We start from the raw sequence: 12,533 nt of genomic DNA, 5'->3' as shown, positions 1-12,533 counted from the left end.
AACAAACAAATCCAGAATGTGGGACAGTCTAACAAAACAACTGGCTTGGTCATTCAGAAGTGCTGTCATAAGCCCTGGCTGCTGTGGCTCAGTGGATTGAGCGTCAGCCTGTGAGCCAAGTGTTGCTGGTTCGATTCCCAGTCAGGGCACTTTACTAGGTTGCATGTCAGGTCCCCGGTTGGGGACGCAAGTGAGAGGCAACCACACAGTGATGTTTCTCTCCCTCTTTCTCCTTTCCCCTCTCTCTAAAAATAAAAATAAACAAATAATTTTTTTAAAAAGTGCTGTCATAAAAAATAAATTTAAAAACGTAAGAAGACTATTGAGATTAGATTATATCAGACATTAGACAACTTTCTTTGGGATAATGGCTCTGTGATTACACCATTATGAAATGTCATGTCTAAAACTAACACACAAATGTTTTAGCAAAAACATATAATACATTATCCCCACAGATCTATTACTATGTATGCCCACATATTACATGTGATTAGATAAAACAAACATAGCAAAATAGTAATACTGTTGAATGTAGGTGGTGGCTATATGGGTATTCTCTCAACTTTACTGTATATTAAAATGTTCATAATAAAACATTAGAAGGAAAAGAATCATTCATTTGCAAATTGTGAATGATGATCATGTTGAAAAATCATTAAAAAAAAAAAAGATGTGATAATCAAATAAATAACTGAATATATACTGGCTTAAGATAAATCCCCCAAAGGATTATGATAATATTTTATGCAATAACATCACTGTTAGAATTACATACACTTTCTTGCATTTATTTCCCATAGGACTATGGTTTTAGGACAAGATTTGCTATATACACAACTATCTAATACCATTCTTTCAATACCAAGAGAGTAAAGTCACAACTTACACAGGTTCAAAAGACAATTTATCAAGCAATAATTCAGTATGGTAAAAATTATCCTAGAAATTATTTATACTTCTCATAAAGAACAGTACAGTAATTATGGTTTTAATTTCCAACTCTGTTCAGAATTCTTGTGCAGACTAAAGTTTGAGACCCATTAACTTAAAAGAGAGAAAAGAACAACAGAAGTAATAGTTTTCTGGACATTCAAACAGTCTGTTTTTAAGATAACTTCCACATCTCTATTGTTAAATGAGACATTAGTTAGAATATTCCAAGTGTTCCTGCCTCTTGTGGGATTTATCCCATTTGTTTCAGAACTAAGCCTCCACAATTTAATACATTTCTCCCTCACTATCTCAGTTCTTCCTTTCCAAACCAGGAACCAAGTATACAGTGAACAACAGTTACATATGTTTCATTTATTTTCAAACATTTCATGGTAAGAACTTCAAATTTCAGTCTAAGTGAGATAGGAAGCCGCAGAGAGTTTTAAGTAGGATTTGACTGACTGTGTTACAAGAGTGATTCAGGCTGCCATTTGCAAATAGCCTGGAGGAAAGGGAATGGCAAAAATAGGGAAATGGGTTAGAAGCTATGACAGTGGATTGGACAAAGGGGTAGAAGGGAGAAGAAATAGTCAGATTCTTGCTATATTTTAAAGGTAGAACCTAGAGGGCTTGTTGATGGATTGGGTGTGAAGTATGAGGAAACCAGGGTAAAAGATGACATCAAGGCTTTGATGTGATCAGCTGGCAGAATTGCACTGAAAAAGGAAAGACAACAGAGAGAGCAAGTCTGGGGCAGGAATGGATCAGGGGTTCAGCACAGGTCATATTAACTGAGGTGCGTATTAGCAATACCAGTAGAAAAGTGACAAATTGACAAATGAGTAAGTCTGGAGTTGCAGGACAGGCTAAAGTCTGCTACTATTTTGGTAGTCATTGAAGTATAGGCAGAGAAGAGATCTACAGACAGAGTCCTGGGGCACATCTATGTTTACAGTAAGGAAAGAATAGGGAAAAAAACAACAAAAATGACTGAGAAGGAGTGGCCATGTAAGAAGAGAACAGAGACAGTGGTGGTCTTAGAAGTGATCAACCATGCTGAATATGACTGAAAGATGGCATCAAATGAGAACACAAATGCCTGCTGGATTTGCCAACAGAGAGATCACCATGTGACTTAGGAGAGAGTGATTTTGGTGGAATGCTGAGTGCCAAAAGCTTGATCGAATTCCAGAACCTAAGCTTTATATTTTTAGACTAAGTTGTTATAGCTTTTTAATTTAAAAAGTCATTATTTTATAATCATTGCACATTTCCTAATTACAGAGAACCTCTGCACCATACCAGATTTTATGAAGGAGAAGCTTAAAGCAAAAGTTTAACAAATCAAATTATAAGGTCTTGTTCAATTATTTATATACTCAAAAGAGCCGAAAAAAATAACTATAAGAATATTATGGATAGTACTTATAGAGGAAGAAACTATGGATAAAAAGCAAATTTTACCATTTGGAGTGCTTTTTGAAGCCTTTAAGGATTTTTCTTGATTTTCCATTATCCTGTCAGATTCATTTAACAAGTTTCTTTTGATTGCGGGTTCTCCTAAAAAGAAATTTCCATATAGGTTTTTAAAACAAATAATAAAAAAGCTTATAGTCCATTTTTTTAAAACTAAAGTACTGACTCTCACAATATGTTCAGTAAAAATACATAATAATAATTTAAAAAGCAACCATTCTATTTTGAAGGAGAATACTCATTTTTCAATATCGATTTAATTTCTATTATTTTTGACCATTTAAAATACCTCTATTTAATTGGCTCTAGGGATAAACAGACATTGCCAGATACCACCAATAAGCTACTTTTTAATAAACTCACACTGAATGTAACCCTAGGTTTACTGGCAATAAGTGCAAACAAAATCTCTTCAAATAAACTATTTTATTTCATTAAACTCAAGAAGGAATTTATTATATAGGTCATTGAATTACAGTCAATAAGTATAAGATTTTTTAAATTACCAAAAGTACATTCAAATTTTGTAGAATACTTATTATTTAAATATTCTAAATTATTTAAATCTTGAGAGTAAAATTAAACCATGAACCCAGTTATGCATTTCCATGTCATATTGATAATATGTGATAACAGGTGCTTTATTAAAGGGTGTGAATTTGTAGTATTTAATAAGTAAAAACATCTATGCAAGCCTTTACCAAGTATTAGATTATAATGTGATTTATTTAACAAGGACCTGTACTAAGTCAAGTAATCAGAAGATGATTTAGCTGTATAAATTTACATATAAATATATAACAGAGGTGAGGGAAATTAAACAGTGAGGTTTGTTGAGAACATTTATTAAAAGTTGTGTTTCTTCTAAACAGAAGGCCAATTCACTTCAATATATACAATAACTACATGAAATTGGTTCCTATAAATAAAGCCATTATTTTTCCATAAAAGAATTATGAATATCTTTAAGTATCTGCATTTCAGTATTCTGCACTAGACAAGAGCAATGCTTTAAGGTAAGTATCATAAATTTACCACTCTGCCCATAACATAAACGTGGTATAGAAGGAGGCCTGGATTAACACCTGATTAAGCAAAATCTGTATCCACTAGGATAACTTAGGGTCAAAAGGCACCAAAGGGAAGAATGAATTGACTGGCTTCAGTGTTGTTTTCTATATTATGAAGGGACTGGACAAGACGACTTGTGATAATTATTCTGAGTCTATAGTTTTTCTAAAAGGAGATAGTTATTGAAGATCAGTCACTCAAATGTTGGAGAGTTAGTTCTGGCATTTACTTTTAATTGTAAGTGGTCATGAGATTCAGTTATTTAAAATTATTCCTAATCAGAGATGCTAACAGGTAAAAAAAAATTACATCTTATTATCCTAGTAGTTAAATGAAGTTGCTAGATATATATTCAAAGAGAAGTTAAAACATAGTCCAGACTTCCGGCCAAGATGGAGGCTTAGACTGATATGCTCTGTCTCCCTCCACAACTAAGAAGGACTACAACTACCGCAAACCCAGAAATAACCAGAAGTTCCAGAAAATAAAGCTACATGGAAGTCCAACGTATGAAGTTATAAACAAGTGGTGCTCGTCCGGACGGGTAGAAGGGGCGAAGAGGTCAAGCTATGCTGGAGGCAACAGCTGCAGCAATGAGCGGCGGGACGCGGTAAGCAGAGACACCCATATTTAAGGGGAGGTGAGAATTGCCTGGCTGCAGTCCAGACCCGTCAGCTCGCAATTCCAACACCGCGGAAAGCAGACCCCTATTGCCTCGGACTGTGAGGCCCAGAGGGCATGGGGACGGAGGAGGAGGCTCCCAGTCTCTCAGCAGAGTAACACAGGAATCCATCTTGGGCCCCTACCCCTACACAAAGCGTCACAGTGTGGTGAGAAGGGTCGCCTGGTAATGACAAGTACACGGGGCTCAACCCCCTATAGTGTAGGAGGTGTACAGCCCCATCCAAGAAAGAAAGATAAACAAAAATGGTCAGGATGGCAAGAATCATGATTGAAATACCAATCACGCAGCTGACCAAAAAGCAAATACATGAATTAACCGACGAACAAATAGATAATCTTTCTGAGGCTCAGTTCAGAGTTATAGTCATAAGGCAGCTTACAGAATTAACAAAAGATATTGAACAAGACGGGGAAGGAATGAAGGCTATAGTCATGCTTAAATGAACGAAAACACATACGAGACAAGTGATGAGGAAAGGAAAACCAGAGATCAAATCAACAAATCGGAACATAGGGAAGGAACAAACAGTCAACCAGTGCAGAAAGAGGAAACAAAAAGTGAGGAATATGAGGAGAGGCTCAGAAACCTCTGGAACAGCTATAAGTGAACGAACATCTGAATTATAGGGTTACCAGAAGGTGAAGAAGAAGAACTAGAAATTGAAAAATTATGTGAAAAAATAATGAAGCAGAACTTCCTTAACTTGAGGAAGGAAATAAGACTTATAGGTCCAGGAAGCACAGAGAGTTCCAAAAAAATTGGACCCAGGGAGAACCACTCCAAGACACATTATAATCAAAATGTCAAAAATTAAAGATAAAGAGAGAATCTTAAAAGCAGCAAGACAGAAGAGAATTATGTACGAAGGGGTCCCAATTAGACTATCAGCTGATTTGGCAAAGGAGACTCTGCAGGCAAGAAGGGACTGGCAAGAAATATTCGAAGTAATGAAAATCAAAAACCTACAGCCACGATTACTCTATCCAGAGAAGCTGTCATTTGGAATAGAAGGGCAGAGAAAGTGCTTCCAGGACAAAGTAAAACTGAAGGAGTTCATCAGATCTAAACCACTGTTATATGAGATGTTAAAGGGACTTGTGTAGAAGGAGGATCAAAACTATGAACATTAAAATGGAAACTGTATCACAACAACCAACAACAGAAGCTAGGGAATTGAAACAAAGGCAAACTAAGTAGGCAACGAGAGTGGGAAAAGAATTATAGGTATGGTGAACATACTGGGGGGAGGTCAGTGGGGAGCGGGAAGGAGGGAAAGGGAGGGTGATGATGCAGGAATTAAGAAGCATAGTAGGAGGGAGTGGAGTAGACAGGAAGATGTTGAGAAGAACTATATACACAACCAATGGGCATGGACTAAGGGGTTTGGGCAACTGGAGGGTGGGGGTGGTCACTGGGTGAAAGGGAGCAGAGGAAAAAGAAATTGGGACAAGTTTAACAGCATAATCAATAAAAGATTAAAAAACAAAACAAAAAAACATAGTCCAAATGGTACTAAGACCAGAAGAGTGCCTGCTAAAGATAACTGATTTATAACACTTCCTAGATTAATAAAAAAAAGCAAGCCAATACCTATAACTCAACACCAATCTTTCCCCCCTCACCCACACTGCGCAACCTGCTTCAGTGTTGGCAGTCTACGGGCAGAGTCCAGGCAGAGGTTTGAGGCCACAGCATGCTCTGGCATGGGGCACCATGACACACCCAGGAGGATGAGCCTGCAAACCAATCTTAAGTTAATGACAGCCAGAGTCTGAATTTCTGCTATCCATATTTACATATATAAGAAGTTAAAAAGTTGTATTATGCAAGCTGTTATAATGTGAAAAGTTTCAATTCTAGAGAAATTAAACCTTTTTACGGTAATTTCTCAATTATAACTATATTAATAATCTCTAAAAATACATGTAGAATCTCAAAACATGACTTCTTGGTACATAGACTCAAGAGATATCAAGAGTGAAGTCTCACATTCCCCCAAACTACACATAAAAATCTGGAAAAACATGCTTAGTATATAACCCTAATTGATACAAGCTAGCACGCCAGAATTATTAAGGACTTAATTTAAAAAATGACTGGCAGACAAAAAGGAAAAAAAACAGACACTTACCAATTAAGACAAGTGCATCTCCTCTTCTTTTTCCAATTCTTGAATTTAACAAAGCCATTTCCTTGTTTTGGCAGGTGAGAAGAAAGTGTTTGGGATGACTTAGCAGTTCAGAATCTGTCAGCTCACTGTCTTCCATAAAAGCTTTGGCAATCTCCACTGCTTCTGTTTCACAATAATTTTCTGGATCTTTGGAGTAAGTAGAACAAATTTCTGTATTTGTTATCACAGGATGATTAGAAAAAGTTTTAGGTTTCCCAATTTCCATTTTTATATTTTTAGGTAATACTTGTTCTATTCCCAGTACATGACTGTTGTTCTCAACAAGTGATTCTTTGCTTTCTAAAACCAAGGGTTCTTCATCCTCCTTAAACTGAGATAGTCTTGGAGAAGCTTCAAAAGAGTGAGTATTTTCTGAAGAACCACTTCCAATGTTACAGTTATTTGATAATTTACTGCAGGCTTTTTCCACTTTGCAATTTGCAAAGTGTTCTGGGGTTCTCTTATCAATACAGGAGAGAGGAAGTTGTTTTGACACATCTTGCCTAGATGTAGGTGATTGCCAATGACCACATTCAGTTCTGAGTGAATCGAAGTCCTCTAACATCCCCTTAACTTTGTTTAAAGCACTTTCAGAAACTGGAACATATTTTCCACTTGCTGTACTAAATCCAGAGAAAGCAGATGATAGTAAGTTTTGGGGGGTATGTATCATGGTATCTTTTCTTGTGAACTTGTCTGAATGTTCTTCATTAGGTTCAAATGATACTTGGGAAAAAAGCTGCTCGGCACTCTCTTCTAGCTTAGATAAGACCCGTCTGGTCTTCTGTAAGACAGCATCCGAAACTTGTACACATTTCCCACTTGCTGTGCTAAAAATCCCACAAGCATTAGAGGAGACTGTATTAAATTTACATGTATCAGAAGCTTTCAAATTAACTTGAGAAGGTAACATTTTAGAAACTGATCCAGACATACCTTGGCAATGCTGTAGAATTTGTTCACTCCTAATGTTAGCAAAAATCTTACATGAAGGCATGCTATGCTCTTCACTATCCAGAGAGTCAGGAAAAATGAAATCCTTTGAATCATCCACCACCTCACGATAACCTGCCACAATTTTTGTGTGGTCAGTGCCTGATTTACTCTCAGTGTTTTTCCTAATGACCTCAGTGCAGCTGTCTGCAAACCTCTCTCTTTTTGTTCCACGTGAAATAAAGACCGTTTGACCACTTGCTGTACTGAATGTAGGAGGCCCTATCTCAAAGTTATTTGAATTAGACATGGCCACTTCCATGGCTGTGTTTTTATTTTTGTATGGTGAAGAGTTAGTCACAAATTTCTGAACACAAATACCTTCATTTACAGTTTGTAAGTGTATGTTTGCTTCTCTTATGGTGGATATTAATTCAGAAGAACTAGTGTTCTTTCCGTCTTTGGAATTCTTTACAATTGGCTCAATAATAGAATTGTACATTTTATTTTTTGAGAGAGATTTTGATTTATTATATATCTCATTAGGATGGCAAAAATCAGAGTGGCCTGAATAGCTGTTAGACATGCTGTTACTTAAATAAGTTGAATCTTGTTTTTCATAGAGATGATTTTTGTCATTTTCAGTTATGATACTGTTTGAGTGATTTCCACATGAAGGATTTTCTACACAATCATCAGGAGAGTCTTTTAAACATATAATCTTGAAAGCATTTATTTTTTCTGGTTGATCATCTAATTTTTCTTCTCTAAGCCATTTTTTTGCTTCAAGTGATGAAGCCTGACTCAAAGTAAGTTTTCTACCATGTCCTGTGTAAAACGGTACAGCCGAATTTTCAATGGCTAAGCAAGTGGACTGATGTGTGTAACAAGTTGTAGGACTTTTTGCTATTTCTTTTTCTAGGTTTCCAATTTTCAGAGGGATGCTATCTGATATTTTGAAATTCTCAGTTTGTCTGTATAAATTATCACTTAAGGCCCTGGAGAGCATGGGAAACTCATTAGGAACAAGTTTTTTTTCCTTTGGAGAATTCTGCATTTCTTCATACTTTGGGTCAGTTGTTATATCAAAGGTCTCACATGTTAATTCAAGCCCTTCTTTACATTTCTCTCTATCCCTTAGCATCTTTGCTTCTCGGAAGCTAAAATTAGCGGTTTCACTATTTCTTTCTTGCTTTTTTTCATCAAAAAGATTTCTCACTTTGTCCAGAGATTCCTTTGCAATTTTTACCTTTTTACCACTTGCTGTATGAAAACCCAACATGGTAGATTCTTTGATCTTTTCAGTTTCATATTCTAGTCCTGCTTGGAGTGTCAGTAACTGATTTTCAATACCAGCTGAGTTGTGTTCTTTCAATGTTTTGATTTTAACCATATCCGTTTCCTCATAACTTGAAATATCTCTTTTGTTGACATTTATTCTAGAAAGTAATTCAGAATTCAAGGCATCTGAAAAGTTATTCGATTCTTCTGCACATTTTTGGTCAAACAAATTTATAGTTTTACTTAATGAATCTTTGGACACTCTGATATTTTTCCCACTTGCAGTCTGAAAGGATGTATCAAAAAAGTCAAAATCTTTTATGTTTTGCCATATCTTACTAGCAGTTAATTGTTCATTTGACATATGAACATGAAATGCTTCTTCAGCTCTCACAACCTCCAAACAAGTTAAATCTGATACACCTTCTTTGACTTGAGTGTTTTCCCCCTTTATAAACTGACCAGATGATTTTACATTTATGTTGTGCTCATCAACACATGGCAAGCCATTTTCATCTCTATGAACACAAACTGCATCATTTTTACTTGAATCATTGCCATCAGATTCTCCTAAGTTACAATTATTTCTACTGGCACCAGTACATTTGTTATTTTCATTTCCTGTGTATTTCTTCGGATCCTCAGTATTTTCTTCAACAAAAACGCCAGCAGGCACCTCAATATTATTTTGTTGTATTAGTTGGCACTTATTTTTTTCATTAAAATTTTTACCATTGTTATAATTTTCTATCTTAAACATTGAAACTGAATCATTACATTGACTGGAAGAGAAACTTCTTGGATCTACTTGTGTAGAAGTTTCCTCGCTAATATTCTCAATGTCACTGAACAGTCTCACAGCTTTTTGGAGTGCCTCACTAGAAACATTCAGTTTTGTGCCATGAGCAGAATAAAAGCCTCTGAACTTAATTTCATTTGTATCTGATAAATACCCAGAAGCACTTTTGTTACAGTTAGTTTTCAAGGAGCAAGCCAACTTTTGCTTATCTTCAAACTTCCTGCTGCTATCCATCTGAGTGATGAATACAGGATTAGATATGAGACAAAAATCAACATCTTTCCATTCCTCAGTAGTGGTATGCAAGACAGGCATATGATTTTCAGGCATTTCAAGTGGTTTATTCTGTATCATGTGGCTTGGTTTTCTAAACTGTGTAAATTCAAACTGACTTCCTGATTCTTCCAATATAGTAGAAAGTTCTGTAACTTCTGCCTTTTGGCTAGATGTTAAGTTATGGTCTGAATTAAAATCTTGTTTCAAAGATGAAGTTGGAAGAGCTGTGTGGCTATTTTCACTATCAGAAGCAAATGTACTACTCTGCACACACCCAGATATAGTACCAGTTAACTGTGAGTCAAGTACATGAGGTTTGCTTAGTTTCTTCTCATCTTCTAATGATGAGGCATTTACAATGTCAACACAAGCTAAGTTAGTAGAAAAACGTTCTTCAATGTCTTTGAAGAACACTTTACTTTTCTTAATGTTGTGTTCAGAGAGTTTTATCTCTTTATTAGAAGCTGTTCTGAAGCCATTTCCAAAACTGGGATTTGAAATGGGATCCAAGAGTTCTGCCCATTTGTCCATGTAATCATTTTGGTTTGATTTCTTATCTATATTCAAGGACATGTCTGACTTTGAATCTTTACCTAGAGTCATTTGCTGTGTTTCATTCTTCCTGTTCTTCTCTGTAAGATCATGGACTATATTTGATGAATCAAAATTTTTTGTAATTGACACTGTGGCTGCTTGTTCATCATCTGTGCCTGTATCTACTACCATGGTAGAGTTCTGGAGAACAGGTTCTCTGACACAACTGAGGTCTGCCTCTTGAAGTTCCCCAATAGTTTCTAAAACAGGACTATTCCATTCATTAGTTATTTCAAAGACAAAATCTTTCTCATTGTCTTGGAAAAGTTCTTCAGAGTTTGAATTGACAGTTGTTTCTGAAATTAAAGTTGTCTTTTCTTCATCTTTTTGGGTTACTGTGATATTTGTATTTTGGTTGAATTGTACCTTCATAGAAGGTGATGCTGTTATGTATTTTTCAGGTAACAATAGCTCAGCTTTTTTCAAATTTTCACTTAAAATGCATATTTCTTGATTCTCTTCCATTGGAATATTTTTGGTTAAATCAAAACCAGCTTTACAATTCTTACATTTTGCTTTCTCTGACATATTACATGATTCTTTTCTTCTAGAAATCACAACTGGGTTTGATGGAGGATCCTTGGAGTCAAGAGTTAAAATGCTGGTATTATCAAGGTTATACAAAATGCCTTCTTGTGATTGAAAGTGAGTACCACTATATTTCATTTCTGAATGTGGCACTGTAGGGTGAGATACTGCAGGCAAGACTTTTTGTTTTATATCTGAAACTCTTTGGTGTTCTGGATCTTCTTCACAATATTTCTCCTGCAAACATGACAGATAATCAGTTTCTGTGGTAATAAATAATTGCAGTTTTTCTTCGTAAATTTTTGCTTCTTTATAATCAACATCCTGAGATATTTTATTGTTAGAACTGCTTTCATTATTGGAACATTTTCTCAGAATTATCCCAAAAGAATTGGTTAAAGACAGAGTTGGTTCTTCAGAATCATTTTGTAAACAGTTTTTTTTCAAAGAATGCAATAAACCTATAAAGAGACAAAGTGACAAAATACGATTAAAGTACCATGTTTTCTACAAAGTTAAAAAGGTAGTATCTAAAACAAGAATTACATGAAGAGCAAGGTATGTCAGGTTTAAAACAAAGAATTATAACTATTCTCTATTTTGAAGTTATCGCATTTTCCAACTAAAGATAAATAGGACCTAATATTTTTTTGTGGTATGTATCAAGCCAGTCAAAATTCATACATAGTTCCAAAAAGTAGGTAGCTATCAAGTGTAAAATTCAAAGTAATTTTGTTGGAAAATAAAACTATAAAAAATTTCATTGTTATTATCAGTGTAACAGAAGATGGAAAACAAGGCAAAGGAAAGGCATTAGGAAAATAACTTTCTTTCAGTTATTTCAGTCTTTCATATTGAAAAAACACACAGTAAACTTTTTAAAATCAATTTCTACTTATTATGGGCCTAAAGATGATGTAATCTCAATTATAAAGACAAATGAGTTAGACTGTTCGGTTAATTTTAAAGGCTCTCTGAATTTCCTATTAACAAGTCAGAATTATTAATCTCATTTTCTTTCATCAGTGACCACTACTACAAATAAGCTGTTTTATTTAACAACATTAAGTACTATTTTTTCTGAAAATTAACCCAAATCTCAAACAGTTCCTCTGTACTCCAGTTCTATCAAAACTATTATCTGTGAGATATTTCAACCCACTAAAATCTTATAGGGAACTTAATCACCTTTTAAACAGTTTAACTACTGATTAAATGAATTGTTGCTGAAATAAAAAACAAGTTTCACTGTACACACTCTGGATCCACAGAGATATAGTATTAACTCTCAGTAATCTCTAAATATTTAAGAAAATTATGTAACAACAACAAAAAAATCACTGCTTTATTTTAGGACTGGCTTACACTAAACTTAGCTAGAAATCATTAGCTTTTTTCCTATTTTTTTACTTGCTTTAGTAAAAATACATAGTAAGTTGCACAACAAACATATTTACAGAATTGTCCGATTTGCATATAATACTGGAAAAAAACCAGGAATTATGTAGCCAATCTCTTGATGTTTATATATCACATGCTATACCTCAAGTGTGATGATGAATATACACATACCATGCAAACTGATCCAGCAAGTTTGATGAAATGGTTTTGAACACTGGTAATCAAAGGCCTAAACAATAACATGTTGACACTGCCTGATAATGAATACAGTTGACCTTTGAACAACATGGGTTTGAACTGAGCAGGTCCACTTACATGTGGAGTTTTCAATAAACAACATGGGTCCTCCCTATCCAGGTATTGTATCTGCAGACAGAACAAAT

At 35.1% G+C, this 12,533-nt stretch overlaps 1 protein-coding gene across 1 annotated transcript in view; it reads right to left on the bottom strand.

Annotated features, from left to right (window-relative positions):
* Positions 1 to 12,533, bottom strand: part of BRCA2 (BRCA2 DNA repair associated) — a 73,122-nt gene that overhangs the window by 46,833 nt on the left and 13,756 nt on the right. The window contains exons 10-11 of the mRNA XM_090273704.1: positions 6,300 to 11,210; positions 2,401 to 2,496 (exon numbers count right to left, since the gene is read on the bottom strand). Coding sequence (XP_090129830.1) covers positions 2,401 to 2,496; positions 6,300 to 11,210 — 5,007 coding nt within the window. The remainder of the gene's footprint in view (positions 1 to 2,400; positions 2,497 to 6,299; positions 11,211 to 12,533) is intronic.

This window comes from Furipterus horrens, unplaced genomic scaffold (genome assembly GCF_987537825.1).
Source record: "Furipterus horrens unplaced genomic scaffold, mFurHor1.1.pri manual_scaffold_4, whole genome shotgun sequence".
Classification (NCBI taxonomy): Eukaryota; Metazoa; Chordata; class Mammalia; order Chiroptera; family Furipteridae; genus Furipterus; species Furipterus horrens.
Note: the sequence above shows the minus strand (reverse complement) of the source record. Positions and strands in the feature narration are given on the sequence as shown.